The following is a 20444-nucleotide window of genomic DNA, read 5'->3' as shown; positions in this document are numbered from 1 at the left end:
TCCTCTTCAAGATGTTGCATCGTACGCTTTTATGGTAGACTACCGTTTAGAAGTGGAGCAGAAATTTGCATTAATTTACCACTGGACCACGCCGGATTCAAGTTACTTTCGGTTTCAGACACCCAAGGCGTTCAAATGTCTCAACTGTTTATTTATTTCACAATTTGCTTCGGACCAATTCAGTGACAAATCCGGCAGAGATTTTGAACAGGGTGTTACCATTGTCGCCATTAGCCGGATGTTGTTGGGCGCATTTTAACTCTTCATTTCACCGTACCATGAGAAGACCATCTCATATCGATCCCGGTCAATGTCCGACCAAGGGCGTTTACAGGCGCAAGGGTGAAGAACATATGCGTGTGGGTTGTCCATGGATTATTGGATGGTGTTAAAGTAAAAAAAAAACTCAAGGACCATCACCCGAATGCAGTGCCGCCGGACCAAGATAACGATACTGCATGCGCACTGGAAAGAACGCCTCACGACGACACGATTATGAGGTTTACTTTAGGCATCCTCCCCAAAAATAGTCGTTATTTTCCCGTCCGTCTGTCATTATTTAATCGAGTTGAACGTTCTTGATAAGATTCCGTATCCGCTTCTTTCCGAAGTAGTCGACGTCTGGTTCTATTTGCTGGATGGTTAGGCTTTTCGTGGCGGCATTCTAGCTAATTTCCTCACCTTATCTGTCCTTTTCCCCGACAGGGCGCTGTCTGTAGGTCGTTATCGGTGAGTTAACAGTATTTTCAGATGTTCTTCTCGAATGATACACCAGTAATGTACGTACCAGAACGCACACGACCAGCCACAGAAGAGATAGTGAGGAAATTGAGCTGCCTAAACATACAATATGATGTACGATCTGAAGATAACGCTAACAAGGCGTGCCAGTGGACGTACCTCCAACAGACATGAGACGGGAACTGTGATGCAAAGTACAATTTATTTTAACAGGTTCTAGTTCGTGCACCGTCTGATAAGCTTGTTAATTTATTATCAGTTCTGCAGAACAGCCAAAGCTCATAGAGTGTTTTCCAATCAATAAGCCGCAAAATTAAACACCCAGCAAATATTATAATTAAAAATAATTGCATTTTCACGTGATTGGAAATTAATCACTCACACCGATCAGGCGAATTTCCTGTCCCAACTTTTATGGGCAACGACACTTTCACGGTGCAGTTCTATGTACTCCTATTTGTGGAGTTATTATCTTTGACATTATACCACCTACCATGGGTAATACCAAGTATAGTTATCTATCATTTGTTCTTCTGCTCCAACGATAAGATATCGTCGGTTTTATCCCAGTTAGAATAAATATTGAAATTGTTTGCGTAGAACAAATAAAAATGCGTCTACTTGCTTAAACAATTACATCTTCTTCCAATAGCGTGTTGCACGAAATGTGGAACTTGTACTGTGAAAGACTTAAAAAATGTACAACATCAACAATCAAACTCGTGAGTTTTTCGATACGAAAATGGGCATTGCAGGTTATAAAATTGTTCCCAATTAAATCACCATCGACTGTCATCGTTGGTTGAGGCGAAAATCGTGACACACGATAAATGTATCAAGTTTCATCATGATTAACCCGTTATAAAGTCCAATCTTGACGCGTTTGCTATGTTCCCCCATTCATCGGCGGTTTAAATCTTCATTCGCTGTTGCCCCTAATCTCAATGACGGGCGCCCACCATAAGCACAAGAATTGTACAAGAAAGCGCTGAAGAACGTACCAACTGGTCAGAACGAAGCGGAACAGCGGTTGGGGCTAAAGAAACCGCGACACAACTACACACCCGGCAATTGCTTCATTAATAAAACAAACCTCACCCATTCAACGAAAATGCGGAACGGATCGGGGGGTCGCTTGTAACTCTTCCATTATTTCCAGGTCGAGTGTCTTGTGGTTGAGAGGTTACATGGTGGTTAAATAATGACTTCGCTGCTTGCTGCGAACCTTGTAAGACTGTGACAGGGGAAAGCATAGCGGTGATGTTATAATTACGGCATAATTTCTCATCTATAGCACTCTATCAAAGCCACATAAACATAAAAGATCCCGACGCGGATGAAGGAAAACCCTGGAGATTTCGAATCCAGTGGGTCTGTGTGTGTGTTCTTGCGATTCAGTAGCTTGATGTGCTCATTTTTTCTTAATGTAATAAACATTCAGAAAACAACTTGAAAAGATGGCAAAGCAGCCCACTTCGTCTAAGGATCTGAACGTACACACGGCTAGACACGTGGGACCTTTCAAAGAAGTAAAAACGTTTCCGGACCAACCAAGTCAGTTTGTAACATTAATTTTCACTAATTTTCCCAAGTGGCACTGTAGATGCGACTCAACACAACCGTCATAGCTAGAGACCCGAATAACATTCCATTAGTCGGATGGTAGGCATTTTGGAGCTATTTAAACATAAAAAATGCCTACAGGAACATTTCTTACGTTTTCCTTAGTCTATCTTTAGTGGAACGAGCTTGGAGCTGAGAATTGTGAATAAGGGTATGCATGAGCTTTTGCTTTTACCAACGTTAAGAATAAACCTTTCAGTAACGTAGTCATTTGCAAGTGAATAAAAAAAACACCAGGCAAAATCCAGATGCAAGTAGGGGTTGTTTTTTTATTTTCTCCCCACACTAATTACCTTTAGACGGAAAGGGTATGATAAGAACTGTTTGCAAAAAAAAAGTATAATAAAAAAAAACTCCCCTATAAGACATAAGAAAAGGTAATGCAATTAGTAGAGAATGTGAAATAGGAAACATTCCTCTGCATGAGACGCAGAACGTTTGCAGCATCGTTCATGCTGATAATAAACACAAAAGCATTCAAATAAAGGAGAAAACATATTCAGATACTTGTCGCCGATTGTTGTTGGCTGAAAAAAATAAACTTTGCTAATTATGCAATTTCCATTCATACGAGAGGGATGTAGTAAACCGCATAATACAATTGAAAACAGTTTCATCTTTGGAAAAAAAAGTAAAACAACAAACCGTAAATTAAAACAAAACAAGCCATAAACATAGTCAGAATTCTCAGAATTCCTGCAACACTGCGGTTTCCCTGCATTATTCATTCTCTTGCTAATGTGATCAGAAGACTCAAAGTTGCAAATATTCAAACAGTTTGTCTTCCGTCTTGAGTTGATTTATATTGATCTTCCTGAAGCGTCCGGCAGTGTTGCCAACTGTTACTAACGGCAAGCCCTCGCACAAAGTTCCATAAACTTCACAGCTTATAACCTGAACAGCACTTTAATGACTCCCAACCAACCATGAAGGTTAGCTTCGCTATATTTCAACACGCTTAACACTACCTACCTGCAATGACATCGGTGTCGTTCCGGTAACATCATCACTGTTTGCTCTTCCTCTTTTTTTCTCACCCAGTATAGGTTCACTAGATGCTGCTGGTGATAGAGTACTCGGGCCCAATGTCTGGTTGGGGAGTGTCACTTCAGCTTGTCTCAATCAACTCGTCGCAATGTTTACACACATCGTTTTTTTTGGGTTCTCTCCTTCATTTAAGTACCTTTTAATCCCTAACACGCACATGAACAGTTTTTGCCGCACTATCCGCAAACACTCGACAACGGTTCGTCCCATCAGCTTAGTAGATTAAATCCGTAGGCACTAGCGGACTTCATCATCCGCAATATCGATTCTGTTTCATTACTTTTTAATGTCACTCGTTTGCAGAGCTGTGGCTACGCCATCGAAGAATGCCGGATCATCCGATGACCAAAAAACTGTTACCCGAACAGCAGCAGCACCGAGGGCGATAGGAAAACTAATCACGCCGATGAACGCCAAACGCCTGAAGCTGCCCAAAGCCGACAAATCTCAAATCGTCCGCACGAGTGGGAGTACACCGTCGACTTCGTCAACGGGCCCGGTGTAAGTGAGTGTCTATCCTCCGGACCGGATCCACAGGATTGGCAATGACTAGTTTCATCTCCGGTTGAGGTCCGTGGGTTCAATAGCCCCACCTATACCGGGTACGGTGGTTTTTTGTGTCAGCATTGCGCCTGAGCCCAGCACAGCACAGCACGCGGCCACTTACTTTCTCGTGCGCAAAAAGCGTCGAACCAAAAACAGTCATCGTAACCTGTCGATCCGGCTAGCCGTTTCACTAATTGATTTCTATACACGTCCCGCACGTTTCTGTGTACGCATCAAATCAAACGATGATTTGATTATTACACGTGGGAAGTTAGAATCGGAAGCAAACTGCCAGAGCGCTTCACTTAGCAAAGAAACTTTTGTTGAACTTTGCATCATAGCGAACAATTCGTTATTAATTACTAGTAACTACTATCAAGAATAATAACCAACATCAAGAGAAACCTTCATATCACAACGGTTCGCAAACCATCCGGAACAGAAAACCAGTCAGTCACTAACGGGCACTTGCCTACTACTGGCAATGCAGCTGTCATCGAACCAGAAAATGCCAGCCACCAATCTGCATTTTGCAGAAACCTTTTCTTTTTTGTTGATCACTCTTTTTTCCCTCAGTACACTTCCAATCCTGTAGCTCTCGTACGTTTGCCGTGGAATGGGGAAAAAATGCACTGCCACTACAACAATATCACCGACCGCGCATTCATATTTCTCTCCTGGTCGTGCCATTTCGCAAGTTCTCGCTTTTCTCTCGTCACCCAATTTGGCACAAACCTCGAGTTTTCGATCACGTACAGAACGTGGTGACGCGACATCAGGGCTAGAAGGTCCCCTCTCATCCGGGACCTCAACAGAATCAGCCTACTTGCTATTGCTGTAGAAAGCCCCAGTGCACAACGGACCAGGCACACGAACTCTAACTATGTCACTTCCTGGGTGGACAGGAAAGAAAAAAAACGGAATAAAACCCCATTCCTCTCTGCTGCACTGGTGGGCTCGCTTGGTGGGTCGATTGCATCGATCTACTTTAGCTCTGTACGAGCATTCGAACGATCGGGCCATAGTTGCGTGTGTAGATTTGTGTATGAAAGTTCCACTGTTTACTTTAAACACCACCCCTATGCCATAGCGCCCATCCGCACAATCGATTGTCTGCGGCATATCCAACGATTTTCCCTGCAACCTCCGGACCGTGCGGTGTACGAATAGTTGTTGTACTAACCTAGATATTGTGTCACTTTGTTCTTCACTGCAAGGTAAACTGGATGACCGGCTTGCTTTCCAAAACAGATATTTGTCATTACGTCAACTTTTGAACGGGTTGTGATGTTCCTTTGCCTAACACGATAATCCAATGCCTTAAATTCACATATTTAGATCATAAGATATTTCTAACAAAGAAGAAGGAAACATCCAAGCATTGGTAAAACCAAAACGGCCAATAACCGATTGTGTAACTTTGAAAACCATGTCACCGACTTCCGCATCTAGAATTGAGCTTTTACGTCCTAGAAATCTACTTATTCCGCTACATTCTATTCACCTTAACATTACACCATTTCCTACAGCGATCAGTGAGGTAACTTGTGTTTTATTGCAAAACTTGCTCAATGTTCTGTGCAATTGCTTCCGAAAAGTTGATCGTTTCCTAGCGTGTTTTTTTTTTGTAAATAGAAACAATCTTAGTTCTTCCACTGTTTCACCTCTACGCTTTGAGTGATGCAAAATCTCAAAACATCTAGACTACCTGTAATGGAGGGCGACATTTCTGTAGGAAGCTGGTCCATTATTACATCTTTGGCGCACAGTTTGCATAGGGCGCATAGAGAACAGGCGTCGAAAGAAAAGTACTCTGAATTGACTTCCGTCACTACCAGACGACGAGATGTAATCGTTTCCGATTACACGCTTCCAAGTTTTACTTTTGTGTATCCCTTACCTTACTCGGGAAAGAGCGAAAGAAATGTGGGTTTTTGAGGAGAACTTTTATTTGTGCAGACATTTGAAGCTGTCACGTGGATTATGAAAGAAGAGTGGTAAACATCTTGGAGTATTACATCTATACACAACAGCATTGCTTCGGAGCATTTAGACTCGTTGAAATAAACAATGTTCATGCTTTTCTTTTCTAGTTTGCTCCGTAATACATTTAAACATCTCGATATATGCCCTTGAAAGTTTACCATCCTCAATAAATATCATAAAATATCAAAAAAGATCATTTTCCAATAATAATTTTTCTAAATGAATCCAATGAATGACTCATCAAAGCGGACTTTCTAGCATCGAATTGTATCCTTTATTTGATTTAATGACAGAAAAGGTCAGACACATTCAGCTATGCAAAAAGGTCATATAAAAATATATATTAAACCCTTTCCCAAGCGTAAGGCGAAAACCCTCGGCACGGAATGAATTCATAAAGCAGGTCCTTCCGTAATTCAGAACGTCCTTTTTTGTCCCGGTCACAGAAAAGCGAACAACGACATCGATAATGACCTTTTTCCTGCGTTGTTAGTAAAAAAAAACTCATAGAAAAGTTGTATAACTTTCATTCACTTTCTCCTTCTACCGGGTACCTCGGATTCTTGGTCTCCCCATCGCACTGTAATGCTTTGCAAAAAGGCCATCCGATAAAAAGGCGAAGACAAGGTGAGTAGCCAGCATATTGATAAGCTCCCGTGTGCTCATTTGTGCTGCATTCTTTTCCCCTGCCCATCCGAAAGAGATCTGGTTTTCGACAAATTACCCCACGCTGGTTGCATCCAGGCCGCTGGAATTGAGCGCTTCTGCGCACTGATGAGCTCGCTGGCAACCTACCTACATCCCGTACAGGCTCGCTGGCAAAATAGAAACAAACATCGCATCCCTAGGAAACCGGTCTGGAGAGTGTTTTGAAAATAAAAACAAACTCACCATCCCTCCTGGTACGGGGCCACAACCGACGCCCCGTGAGAAATTATACTCGTCATCAGTGAACCTGCATCATTATTACGCGATTTGCAGGATGTTCCGAGTGTAAGACTGGTTTATCGTCTTTCACAGAAGCAGCTTCATTAAATTGATCCTAATGCTGTATTGAAAAGGGAAAGCAACTATTCCATTAAAAAACGAATTCTGTCAACATACTAGGAAAAAATCATTTTCTACGCGTAGTATACCGATTGCCTCAGAATTGCAATAGTTTGCTGATGGATGCTACCGCCTGTTGCTTTACTTTTGTCGGGGAAAATCTCACGAGCATGGCGAGAGATGCAACGCCTAATAATGAGCCTTAGGTGGGAGTAACTCTCCAAAGGACACTCATTCAATCGCCCACCACCCGGGAATGAAAGAGAAAATAACCTCTTTTTTTCTTCAACGATGGTGCTGTGTGTGGTCGTTACAATTACATTACAGGTCTCGCACCATAACACACCCTATTAAATCCCACAATGATGCATAATTCGAAGGAACAGGACAGCCCGGCGTTTTTTTTCTGTGCTCACAGCAAAATGTATTGCAAAAACTCATCGACAAAGATAAAATCAGTGCGTGGTTGTTGGAAAATCGATACGCGTGGGGTATGGGAAAATATTCCAACCAAACGTCGTTTCATATTTTACGAGTCCTTAGTTTTCGTAGTCTCACATGGTGCGCGTTACAAAGTGTATGTCTTTTAAACCAGCTCTACCGACTGTAAAACCTTCTCATTATTTGGTTAGAAAAACATGCCTTATCAAGTTTATCAGAGCTGAATGCACAAGGGCTGAGATAAAATTGATTTGAAAATTTTGCGTCTTTGTAACTTCCGGCCAATAGCGCCGTTGAGATTAGCTTTAAAACGCTTGTAAAAGCCACTAAAATCAATCGTTTTTTACAAAACACAACAAGCTTACCGCGTGTAATTTAAACCACACTGTAAACATAGTTTTCCGAAAATAGATTCGAACATACCCGCAAGAGATTTATCGACCATCTCTCCACAGGCAATCGTGCATTTCCTTTGAGAGTTCTCCGGAAGGCAGAACTATTAACCCACATAAATTCAAACTAACCGCTACTTCCACGACACAGTCAGACTACATATGACTTGAATACGATGGATAAAAATCCAACCAAAATCAAAACTTGACTTTCTTCCTAAAACAATTAACTTGAACGATTTGAAAGCTTTAATAGCCTCTAACGAGAAACATGTGCATGAAGAAAAACTCGCGAAACTAGCGATATTCGAGTAATACAATTACAGTCTATTTAACGTAAAATATTTGCTGTGAATAATTATAACAAAAGTTATTATTCTTTTCAAGATGACATTCTACAACTAAGCCATGTATTTTTGCAAATAAAATTGACTACGCTACATGTCATATTGAATACTACTTTATTTATTGCTTTTGCTGGAAAATGTACCATCTCTAGTTTCAATGTCAGATTTTAAAATCTCCATTTCTTCAAAGGTCATTTGGCATTGGATTTCCTGAGGGAATAGTAACTCAGGTGACAATGAAAGCAAGAAACACTTGAACAATGTTTCAAAGCCTACCCTGCTTCCAGAAGCCATATAACAATCGTAGTAATGAGTCCGCTGCGGACCTAACAATCGCAGTAAAAGAGTGAGTTGGGTAGTTGGCAAAGCAAAAACCCTAATGATGTTTATGATGGTAGAATGCCGGGAACGGAACGCGGTCTCGATATCAGCACGGTCGGCAAAAGGTCTCGGACAGTCTAAGCTCGGGATTGCGGTGTGACATTCTATGCCACGAGAGACAAAAAGACTGACGACTGACTGACTGACAATGACCTCCAACGAACGATACTAGCGTCCCCAACCCTCTTTTATGTTGCGATGCATTCTGTTCCTAGGGAACCAGGCTAATGGGGAGTGCATGGGTGCTTTTGAATGGACAACTATGCCAGCATTAACAACGGCATGATTATGTAAAATATGTGCGTACATCGTTCCATCATTTCCATTCATCTGTCCCGTGAACACTTTTCTCTTTATCTCTTGAAATAGTGTCTGAGATCGTCGGGAAGATCTGAAGAATGGCATTACAAACCAAGAACATGAGTAGCTCTTATAGTAGGATTCATGTTGTGAATGTTTTACTGATATTTGCAATCAGATGGAAGAAGAAATTTATTAGATTCGGATCGGAGATTCGGAGATATTGGATTTGTAAATCTTAAACAGGGTTCCAGATTAAAGACTGTTTTACATTGACATATTTTTTTCATAAATTTCAACATGCAAGTAATAACAACTAATAAACTGACCGATCGATATACAACAACCATAGACAACAATTTACCCATTGCCAAACAATCGACGACACGCAAAAGTGTCAAGGACCCAAAACACAAAACCTTATTGTTCCCTGCTATGTACGCAACAGTATTCCCGCATCAATTTGCCACAAATATAATGAACTTATACACAAAAAGTACCTTACCACCGTATGCGGGAGGAAAATTGCACGGTGACAAAATTACTCACATACGGTACGGAATTAAGGACAAAGCGATTATTTCGTTACTGGTTGGATGAGCGCAGATTTGGATACTGTCGCTAACCCACCGAACCGAACACAATATCTTCCATTTTTTGGCGGTTTTACCGGTGCTGCGAACAAATTCATCTCCCGAGTACTGGTCTGGCAAACAAAACCCACCTGTGAAAGAAAGGTGAAGGAGGAAAGAAATCAGTAAACCCTGCACACATGACGACAATTCTCCATTTGCAGATGATTTTGGAAAACGAAATAAAATGAGCAAATGTGACATACTAAAGGGAAGGTTCGAAAATTGGTTTTAAATTTGAGCACAGTTTTAATGACTACGATTATAATGACATTGTTCGCTGCGGTAACGATTTCATCATATGACGAAATTATTGACTGACAATTGAAATGTTTTATGTTTTGAATGAAATGGAATGTTTTGGAAATTTGGAACTTATTTTAAAATAATTTACTTGCTAAAACGGTTATTTTATCGCACGTTAATAAAAGCAAAAATCGTTGAACTAATGGTTATAAATACACAGTTTGCCTGTGTACCCAAGTTGAGACCCAAGTTGAGCAAAAAATAATATTCTGTAATAAAAACTCAAAGACATTTATCAACAACATCCGTGCCAAGTATGATATTCATGGAATTTGTCTACAATTACAATTTACGACCGGGATCTTACAGCAATTTACTTCAAGTCTTCCTTATCCTTATGCTTTTTTCTTACTCGTCTACAGTAAGCTGTACAACGAACGCTTCATGTCTTATATCCGTCGCAAGAAACAAGTTACTGCCACGTACTTTCAATTATGGTTGACATCATATTTTACCGACAAAATATGGCCACTGTTTCAATGTCCAATTTCTAGCATACACGATTCATTCGACCTGCTCAGTTTGTTCTTTTAGAGGATTTTTTTGCTAAACGCAAGCGTTTGAGGCACCAGAAGCAACACGATGATGCACAATGGATGCACACAATTTTCTCCATGCATAGTACTCAACCGGCGAGATGCTCTTTTGGCCGTTCTTTCACTTCCGTCGTGATGTGAAATAAAACACACACCAAAAGACACCATTCTATAAATCGATACAAATTCAATCGAGCAATGTTTTTTTTTCTCTATTTCTATTCCTTCCGACTATTCCAACACGCTCATCCGATTCGATCCAAGCGATTCCGATAAAGCACCATTAGGAACAGCTCAACGATAAGAACTACCGGAATCATGCATCCTTTTTCCAATTCCAGCGGATGGTGCGTTCGATCGATGGGAAAGGGAGTTCGTACGTACACGAGTGGATATTTTAGCAAAAGCATTCCAAGTCTGCGTTGGATCCGCTCGAAACGGATATCAGTTTATCGAGGGATTCAAGTGAAAAAGCAATGGAATTGGATGGAACTATGTGACGAATTGAAACCGTGTATCGGATGATGTTAAATGTAGTAAAAACGATGGTAAACGGTGTTGCTATCAGCGATCCTTTCGCCAAGCGCATTGTAAGCTTCAACGATAGGAGCTTAAAAGTAAAATATACTATTAGACTATAATTCCGGCAAGCGTTTGAAAGATCACATTTTTTTGTATTCTTAAAATATTGGTTGATGTCCAACGAACTGTGCCTGCTGGTTTATCATAAAAAAACCTTTTCATTAACAATTTGAAATACAGTAAGAGAAAACTAACTTCAATAAAAATATGCACAGAAAAATTTGTGTACCTCAAATCAAAATGAGCACAACAGCAGCAAAAGAGCACTCAAGCTAGCGTTGAAGACCCACTCGTTAATCGGGGTCGCTCTTCACATCATAACCAGCCGTGTTCTTGTTGTCCAGCTTCCCGCGGTAGAGAAGAGGTCAACCATAATAATTCACAGTCATATTTTCTCGGATCATCCCAGCACCCTTGTCGTCGGTGTCTGTTGCTGATATTCATGCTTTATGTTCGTACCGTCAGCAAGCGGACGGTTGGAACAATGCTAGAAGTGGCATGGAAAGCGCACTGCAATCGAGTTAATGCTTTCACGATACCCCGTGTCTTTGGCGGTTTGTAAAAGGCGTGAAAAGCGCCACTTTCTGTCGGGTGGATGCTTGCTTCTTCGCCTAGTAGTTCGTGCTGGAATTTGAAGCGTGTGCTCAATGAATGCTCTGAACGTTATAACAAGCCGCCCCCCAGCCGCACGCAGCAAATCTCTCGGCGGTGGCGGATGGCGATTGAGTGCAATTTATGTGTTTCAATCATAAGTCAGCAATTTATGGATGATTTGGATGATAATTTATTGGAAATTATTCGTTCGCTCTTTAGTCGAACGCTGCTGAGGTACGAACCTCCATCGCTATCGTTGCGATGGAAGGTGCTGCAGATTCTTTGGGGAGAAAGGGAGGCTGAAGAGGGGCGAGTTTTATTTTCAACCAAATTTGAAACATTGAAACCCGTCACGGTAATTTACGACTGATGGCAAACTCGATGCGTTATGTTCTGAGTACCAGTTTAACCATTACTTCTGGTAGGTATCACGAATAAATGATTGATGGTGATGGTATGTGAGCATAATGAAGAATACGTTGTTCACAGTCCCGCATGTTACACAGGTACGATAAACCAGCAATAAGATAAAAGAAATCAGACATAGCTAACTTCGAGATAAGATATTGTGCCTCCGATATGCTTGATAAGTTACTGAGATTAGTAAATAAATATGACATTTATTGAGTCGGATGATATTTTCGGGGACTGTTTTCAAGGTTGCAACCCTCAATTATTAGAGCGTCAAACCAAAGTCAAGATTTATCATCAATTTAGATAGCAGTAAAGGACCCAACGTACATTATTAAACGAACATTGGAAAACTTTTAATACTATATGCTCAAATGGATTACCAATTTCGAATTCTACCTACCAACCGGAAGACACACATACACCCATTGCAATTTACGAGCTTTAACATGATCGTGATAGCGAAACTCTCCCAAAACAAACCAAATTAGCTTTGCCGGCATCATGTGAAGCGACGCACCGGGTAAGTTCCGGAAACTTATTAGCTTCTTGTAAGCAAGTCGGCGGCGAGCACCAACATAAACTTTGGCCTCCGTTCTACGGAGCTGTTTTGTTTGAAGAAAATTTACCGGCAAGCTCGTTCACAAACATTGACTTGGGGCTGTAAATTAATATCACCTACGCCACTCGATGTGGATGTCCAAAAAGTAGAGGATTGTACATACAGGCAGCTCCAGAGCTAAATTCCGTTCTTCCTTTGGTAATATCAACCTTTGCCAAGGTTTTGATCCCTCCGCTTCTTTCTTGCCCCTCGCCTGATTTCGCTACTACCAATAGCTCGAAGAGCGAAAACGTGTTTTCTTTGCTTTTCCAAAATAAACACGCAGGCACACGTGAAATATCGCGTTTGGGAGGTTTCGGCATTGCTTCAGGTAATCGTGAAATGAAAATCAACGAAAACAAAATATGACCAAGCGCGCCAAGAAACACTCTGTACGATCTCCTATTGCGATATAAAGGGCACAGGAAGCCGATTCGTTTCAGTGGCCTGATGGGAATTGTGGGTTGTGGGACGCCGAGAAAAACACACATGCCATCGGGTGGCACGTGTCAGTGAAGAAATATCACCTAGAAGAGTTGCTTTAAACAGTTACTACGAAGCATAATAATTCGTACATGAATTTTATAGGAATATGATTAATGTAGGAGGCAATATTGTATAATCAAACAGAAAGGTCATGATATCGATTAGTGATGTAAGACATTCGTTTTCGTGGTTTTCGTTCTGAGAAGAAATAAATAGATTTCAACAATTTTTGAAAACTTTTTCAGTAGAACATCCCGTTTTTATACCACCATACTTTATCTTTTTTTAACTCTTCGTATGAAAGATTTTTCATTACAAAAGCAAGAAACAGGACTTAAACAGTGATGACAGAGATACTTCATTTGAGGATGACAGAAGTTACTTTGTTTCCTTTTTAACACCCTTAACTGGAGTAATAACGTCAACCGAATTCAAAGTTCAGAATATGAATCATACGAACGATATCATGAAAAGGTAACAAAGTTACTTGGACATCAAGAGGTGAGAGAGAAGAGGAAAACCTCTGGATGACTTATTGCATAGCGTTAATCAAACGGTTTATTGTTCGCCCGAAAAGTACAGTCTGGGACGAAGAAATGAATTTTCAATTTGAAACATAAACAACGCTTCGCCTTGACAATCGTTATTTACCTTTGGTTCGGGAAGAGCACGCTAACATTGACTTCGTGTAGACGAACGGCTACAATGACAGTTATGAACTTTTACTTTATGTCCTCGATTGGCGTTTTGTTAGCAATGCTATCCCATTTTTGGGATTGATACATGTGCATTGTTACGTTTAATTGACTTTACATGCGAAGTTCAATGCGGTCGCGTCGGATGGATGAAAAAGAAGAAAAAAGACGTATTCTGGAGCAATGCCATAAATTAGGTATCGCCAACCATAAAAGGAAACGCGCAGAACACCTTGAGCATAATACACTCAAGATTTCAGCATAATGTCTCATAAATAAAATGAAATTCTTCTTTATCCCGCTCGCTCTATTTCTTCCATCATTACATGCCCACATTCTTTGTCCCGTATATCGAAAAAAAGCAATAAGTGGCGTAACATCCCCCGAACCGTACCGTAACACCTTGATTAAGTGCATGCGTAAAAGTGAGACAGAGAGAGGGCAGCTGCACAATTCAGTTTCCGATGCAGTTTGCGGTTGCAGTACTTCGACGCCGGTCGTGTGCATCAAGAGTCCACTTGAACGCCACCATAAGAATGATACGAACGTGTACAGTTGATGAGCGCGATCGGGACCAGCTGCACAACGACCAACTATTTACTGTACACTGCGTGTACATGATGCCTTACGATTACAACCCTCACCTTTCAGCGATTCTGACGGTTCATTTGGTGGCGGTTTTGCGAATTTCTTTCCTCTGCAAATTCGTATGGCTTTCTTTCGGTTGGAAAGTTACGACCATGGTACGAACAAAAAAGATGTTGTAATTATGCTCCAATAGCGTCTTAAAGCGTTGGTAACACGCGAAACCCAGCATCCAAACGCATGTGAATGTATAGAGAAGCACACTTTTGCGATAAGGTACACTAAAATGGTGTAAAGATTTTGGTTCCCGATTAAAAAATTAGTCCATAAGATACGCACATAGTTACTCAAATGGGTTGTTCCCAATATGGATGCTATTTCTTGCAAAACTTGAACATGTTCCAAGACCCGAACTATCTTGAAACACACATAATTGCCCTCAACTTGGTCCTAATGCATGCCCATTTTCAGTTTCATCGGTACCGAGGTACTCGGTTCCAAGCCTTAGCGATCCAACGATTTCTATGCAGTGGTGTATGGTTTTGTCGTAAAAGAAAGACTACGATACATGAAACCTTTACGAGCAGCTGGAAAGTACGTTTCTTCTCAGAAAGACCACTAAGTAAGACACTCTCTCCAAACCGTTAAAATTTTAAACCATTTGACTTCCATTTGGACGTGCTGCCATTTGTAATCTGAATCTATGCAAGAACTCTTGTTTTGGCCATAGTGAGCATAGTGAACTTCGAAGGAATTCGAACTACATGCAATAGTTAGTTGCCTCAACGGTTGTACAACGTACAGAAAAGCAGGTAAAGACATCGTTGTTGAAAACTTTTTACAAAGCCACTGGAGTACACTTGCATCACATAGTGAGCATCGTTGCGTCACATATGTACAACACTCCAAACGTCATTCCCCATGAGTCACTAATGATGAGCATCTACTACTACTCGACATTGGTGCAAAGAAACTCTATCGCGCGGTATACACACAAATTGGAGTTTTCAATTAATTTTAATTGCTCCATGGAGTCGAAAACCCATTCCATTTTGCGCCAAAACTTCAACATATTTGTAGGCTCTGGATGAAGTAAGATGCATGCATATTTTCTTCGGGACCTAAGACACCTTAGAGCAAAAGGCAAAGGTTACACCTTGTTTTCTTTCTTTTCTATTGACTCCTTGTCTAGCATGGAAAGATGGTTTAACATTGGTCTAAAAGTTACTTATATTTATATATTTTATATACATCTTGGGAACTTGATAAGAATACCTCACGCCATTTAATAGCGCAACTAATATATGGACCCAAAAAAAACATCGTACACAAAACCGTTTCCTGTCTCCAATTAAGTATTAAGAATAAATTTAGGCCAAAAACAAAACGACCACAATTATTTAAGGACGGTTTTTGTCGCATTCTTTGTCCAATTTACCAATTGGTAACCAAAAATTGACGCTTATTAACTGGTTCAAAGACAGTGCCGACAAGGAATTTTGATCATCTTCTCTACTAACCATCACGCACATGTACTATCGCGATGCGAAGGTCTAATTTGCAATCTAATCTAATCAATTTGATAACTTCCGTGCTACATACGAATGGCTGCAATACATACATCATCATCAAACTAACTCTACTGTCTTCGTGCTATTTATCTGAATTTTACCAAAATATACAAACAATATGGAACATTTCCAATTCATTGCAACTGTATGACCATCACAATGTAAGAATGGATAAAATAAAACCCCACCAATTCCAGATGCGAAACAAAACCGTCGTTTCCACACAGCTGGAAGCACTTTACGTCATCCAGTATTTCACATTGAGCACAGGCCAAGTTGACAAATGCAAATGCTTCACCAAACTTCCTTGACAGCGTGTGACAGCTTCATTTCGCTGCTTACAGGGGTGCTAACAAGTCACCGATGAAGTCGCATACACTTCCCCAACATTTCTCTCTCTCTTTGCAGGACGCACGGGTGCCTTCTAATGGCAAAGGTTTTAGCAAATGCTAAGCTGCCGGCCAGATCTCTGGGATAGCAGGGGATATTCGTCTTCTGCTGTTCGTCAGTTATATTTATTTTGATTACACCACAAGCAAATTTGAAAAGAGCACAAAAAAACCGCCTTTCATCACAAAGTGAAGGCGTTTTGTTTGCAGTAAACATCATCAAACCCGCAGTGCCATATTTTTCCCCAATTTGTATCCCCAATTCGACGCATCCATCTGCTCCATCCCCATCCAATTCCGTTTTTGTTTTTTTTTTTTTCGTTGAAAATAACAAACTGGAAGGGATTTTCTTGGAATTCCATTCATTAAGCGTGGCTCTGCAGCTTCCAACGCGCAAAATAACCGCACGGATTTGCACACACTTTCGTCGATGATCATTCAAACAAAAACACCGTATGATCTCATGAATTTAGCGAGAAAGGTAAACAATTGGCAGCAATTTTGAACGGTGTTCGATAAATGCTTTGCGTAACAAAAAAAAACCAAACAAACATTGCAGTCGTTACGGCAGCCTTGACGAAATCGGAATCATTACCGTTTGTCGTGTGAGGATAGAAACAAAAAAACGCATCAGTGAAACTAATAGCAATGGCAAATGCCGCGCTTAGACATGCTCGCCAGTACGAATACTTGAAATGTTTTTGCAATGGTTTTAGCGAAGAAATCGAGAAATAAAGCAGACATTTAAACTGTTTTCACCCAACACATCGGACCGTATTGTGGGTGCAGAAATAGCGAAAATATACTGCTCATCTCCACAATCGGCAAATCAACGCATCTTCAATACGGGAGTGGGGGGAGGAGTGTTTGATTTTCTCCAAATGTACCCCGCGCGTCAATGAAAAAGCAAATATTTGTGCATTTCAATTATCGTAGTCTCAAAGCGGTTAGCCGCAACCATATGTTATGCGGTTTCTGTGTTGCGAATGAATAATACTTTCTATCTTTAACTGTTACCCTTGCTGTTAAAAATAAACAATGTACCACCCACATGAACACATATCTTAAAGGCAGAAATTTCATAACAATTAAGGTTTGCAAACATAGTTCTGTAATTATTTTCACAACAAACAAATCTATGATACCTTGGAATAAAATATATTGAAAATGCATAAGAATGTTCGAATCAAGCACCTGTCTTCGTCATTGACTCCGCCAAACAAAGTAAAGCTTCCGCGAAATCAACATCATAAACGAAACTCAAGGCAATCTTCACAGACTATCAAATTCATTAGCAAACAACACTTATTCTCTTCTGTTTTTTTCTCCTCACGAAAATGTCCACACGCCATTGCCAATAATGTGCCAAAGAAAAAGCAAAACAATCGAACAGAGAGCTGTAAATCGGCCAACGCAACCACCCGATTTGACCATGGAGAAGCATCCGAAACAGACGCGAAATGAAACCCAATGAACGGCAAAAACGAGTCACATTTAATTCAATTTACATCCTCTGGGCTTTTGTTTTCGCTTTATTTCGGCGTAACAACCCCGGCCTGGACACTAACACCTCATAATGAAGCCTTTGCTGGAGTAGAAAGAAAAAGAAAAAAGGTCCTAGAGAATCGAGATCTGGCGGATCTATGGTTAATTTATTAAATTACGGTTCGGCACGATCGTTGGGTGCAACAGTAATGAACCCCATTGCTTGTGACTGGACTTATTTCGTATATTTCCCCACGTACGACCTGCATCATTAATAGTATCATCATCAACATTATCATCATCAAGATGCGACCAAAAGAGAAAATTCGAAACCCGGGTGGGTGTGCGAGAGCATCGATTGCAAACAATAAACACGACCAAAGGACGACCGTGACACGTTTAAGCGAAATCGTTTCCTCCCACAGTCCTGCACGATTTGTCCTCCAGATGTTGAGAGAAAACAGGTAACAGCGTTAAGGTTCTTCTATTCCGTACCGGAAATCCCAAGGATGATTCGGACATCGTACGGAGTGTATCTTTGCGTCTTGAGAATCTTTTTGAGCAGAAGAGGTTCCCAAGTTTGTGCAAGGATTTCTTCAACGGCAATGTCGAACAGATGAGGCGGATCATATGTTCTTCTTCTAACAATTGCCGTCCATCAACAACACAGGTGGGATGTGTTTGATTTGTTAATTAAGTATTCCAGCATAGACACACCATGAATTCCCTCCAGAGAGTGCAGTGTGGATAAAATTGAGACGCAGTTACTGCAAAACATTCCGCACACAAACTCAATTTGGTCGGCAACTCCTCTTGCCTGCTTGAAATTTGAGCCTTCTTACACCTCCGATGGAGCTATTCTCCAAGGAACTGAAGGACAAGTGCCACTGCGCTCAAGTCGACGTTCCGATGTAAATCTCCCACGCGCGGCTGGATGATTGACCACAGCGCCACAGTCGTCTTGTGGCCTTTTGCCACACTTACTTCACAACGAGGTAAGAGAAGAAAAAACACACACACGTGGGGCCGGTTTGAGACGGAACCGTAAATTGGTGCAGTTGAAAAATATCGAATTTAATACACCTACGAACCCATTTGTCTATACAAGCGGCCCACCTGTATCTCGAGGCAGGGCTATTCAGAATCAAACGGTGCACGGCCAAAATGAGTCGAAAAATTCGTCCAATTCGGAACAGGTTTCTCGCTTCATCTCAATTCTTGACCAATACCAGGGTTCGGTTGCATTTGATTTCCTTTCCGAGCGCAATGGCCGGCAACAGTAGGAAAGTCGCTGACAAGATTATGTTATAAATGCGAATGCTAATTTCGGCGGCGGCTGTTTGATTGGTGTATAATTTTTCGATAAAATATTTCGGCATTCGACCTCCAAGAGATGGTGGATGCAACGACCCGCAATGACAAGTTTTGAAGTGTCAAACTCAGAATTAATGTTACATCTTTAGGAAACGTTTTCTTTCCATCTAGAGGACTAATATAAAAAGATAAAGAAGTGCACAATCATTGTAAAAATAATAAATTGCAGATCAATGTTCTCTTTGTAAGTAGCGTTCTTCACTATTTTGTTTCGTTTATCAATCCAACCACCACCAGGCAGGTGCGAAATAATGTTCACTGGAGAGGCTCCCCAAAAAACAGGTTTTGGCGCGAAGCTGTCACGAGAAAGTCCATACACTGGACTCATCTTGGGCACCAGGCGCGAACATAAAAGCGCAAACTCTGTCCCCAACATTAAGCGTCCCGCACGTCAAACCGTCCTCCAAAAAACCGGATGGTGAAAATACAAGCGGCACCCTTGTATGCTACCGGATCTAGTACAGCAGCCAGTTTTTTGAAGAACTCAAAACCAAACACACGGGAGGAGTAAAAATGAGATGAAATGATCGATCGTTTCGAACGACGGAGGTAGGTTTTAATGAATACCCGCAAGAAGATGAAAAGTTAAACTACAACCTTCCGCTCTATAAAACGGGCAGCTGGTAATCGAGGTAAAAAATAAATTACGGCAGCACTCGTAGCATGAAAGTTGATTCGGCAAGCAGAACGGCAAGCACACATTGATACTTGACCAAATTGTAATTATCTTTAGAATCTCAATGTATGGACAGGTGCTAAGAGAAGGAACATTAATGATAACGTGCGTACAAACGTGCTTGATATAAAGCCTTGCAATAATATTTTTATTTATAAACATTTGCATGATTCATTAAGGATACTATTTTTTACCATTTGTTCGTGTTATGTTATTTGCATAATTATAAAATAAAAAAAATTCCACATGATTAAAAACTCCAAACAAAAAAAAACACAAAGAGCGACAATATTACACATTTACCTCGTATGTTGTACAGCACAAACATCATTAACATATGTTTCTATCAACTGTGACAACTCTTCATCTTCTGTTTTTGTTCGAAAAACGTTACAACTGACTGCAAAGATGACATTCCAGCTGAATGCACCGAATGAACTATTCACAACTCGAGCAAAACGGAACCAATTGCTTAATGCGAACACTTCGTGGGAATTGCTCCAGTGTCAAAACGATACGACACACACATTGTAGCAGGTTTAATGTAATCCACATTGATGCTCAATAGCAGCCTTTAAACGGATGCGAATATTCAACACTACCTCTTCACTCATTCTCTCTCTCCCTATCATCCTACTCGCTGCTTTCCTTCATTTGTGACTTTTCCAAA

At 40.8% G+C, this 20444-nt stretch overlaps 2 protein-coding genes across 3 annotated transcripts in view; both read right to left on the bottom strand.

Moving 5' to 3' along the window:
- LOC125771769 (IQ motif and SEC7 domain-containing protein 1-like) overlaps positions 1 to 3824 on the bottom strand; it is a 117677-nt gene extending 113853 nt beyond the window's left edge. The window contains exon 1 of the mRNA XM_049442747.1: positions 3337 to 3824. Within this exon, the coding sequence (XP_049298704.1) occupies positions 3337 to 3371 (35 nt within the window). The 5' untranslated portion in view covers positions 3372 to 3824. The remainder of the gene's footprint in view (positions 1 to 3336) is intronic.
- The window catches only part of LOC125771841 (uncharacterized), a 66302-nt gene that overhangs the window by 29475 nt on the left and 16383 nt on the right, over positions 1 to 20444 (bottom strand). Inside the window, exon 2 of one of the 2 annotated variants that reach the window (XM_049442925.1) lies at positions 8382 to 9575. The exons of the other annotated variant lie outside the window; for it this stretch is intronic. Coding sequence (XP_049298882.1) covers positions 9539 to 9575 — 37 coding nt within the window. The 3' untranslated portion in view covers positions 8382 to 9538. Of the gene's footprint in view, positions 1 to 8381; positions 9576 to 20444 lie in introns of those variants that run through there. 2 annotated transcript variants of the gene reach the window in all.

Source organism: Anopheles funestus, chromosome 3RL, assembly GCF_943734845.2.
Source record: "Anopheles funestus chromosome 3RL, idAnoFuneDA-416_04, whole genome shotgun sequence".
NCBI classification, from domain to species: Eukaryota; Metazoa; Arthropoda; class Insecta; order Diptera; family Culicidae; genus Anopheles; species Anopheles funestus.
Note: the sequence above shows the minus strand (reverse complement) of the source record. Positions and strands in the feature narration are given on the sequence as shown.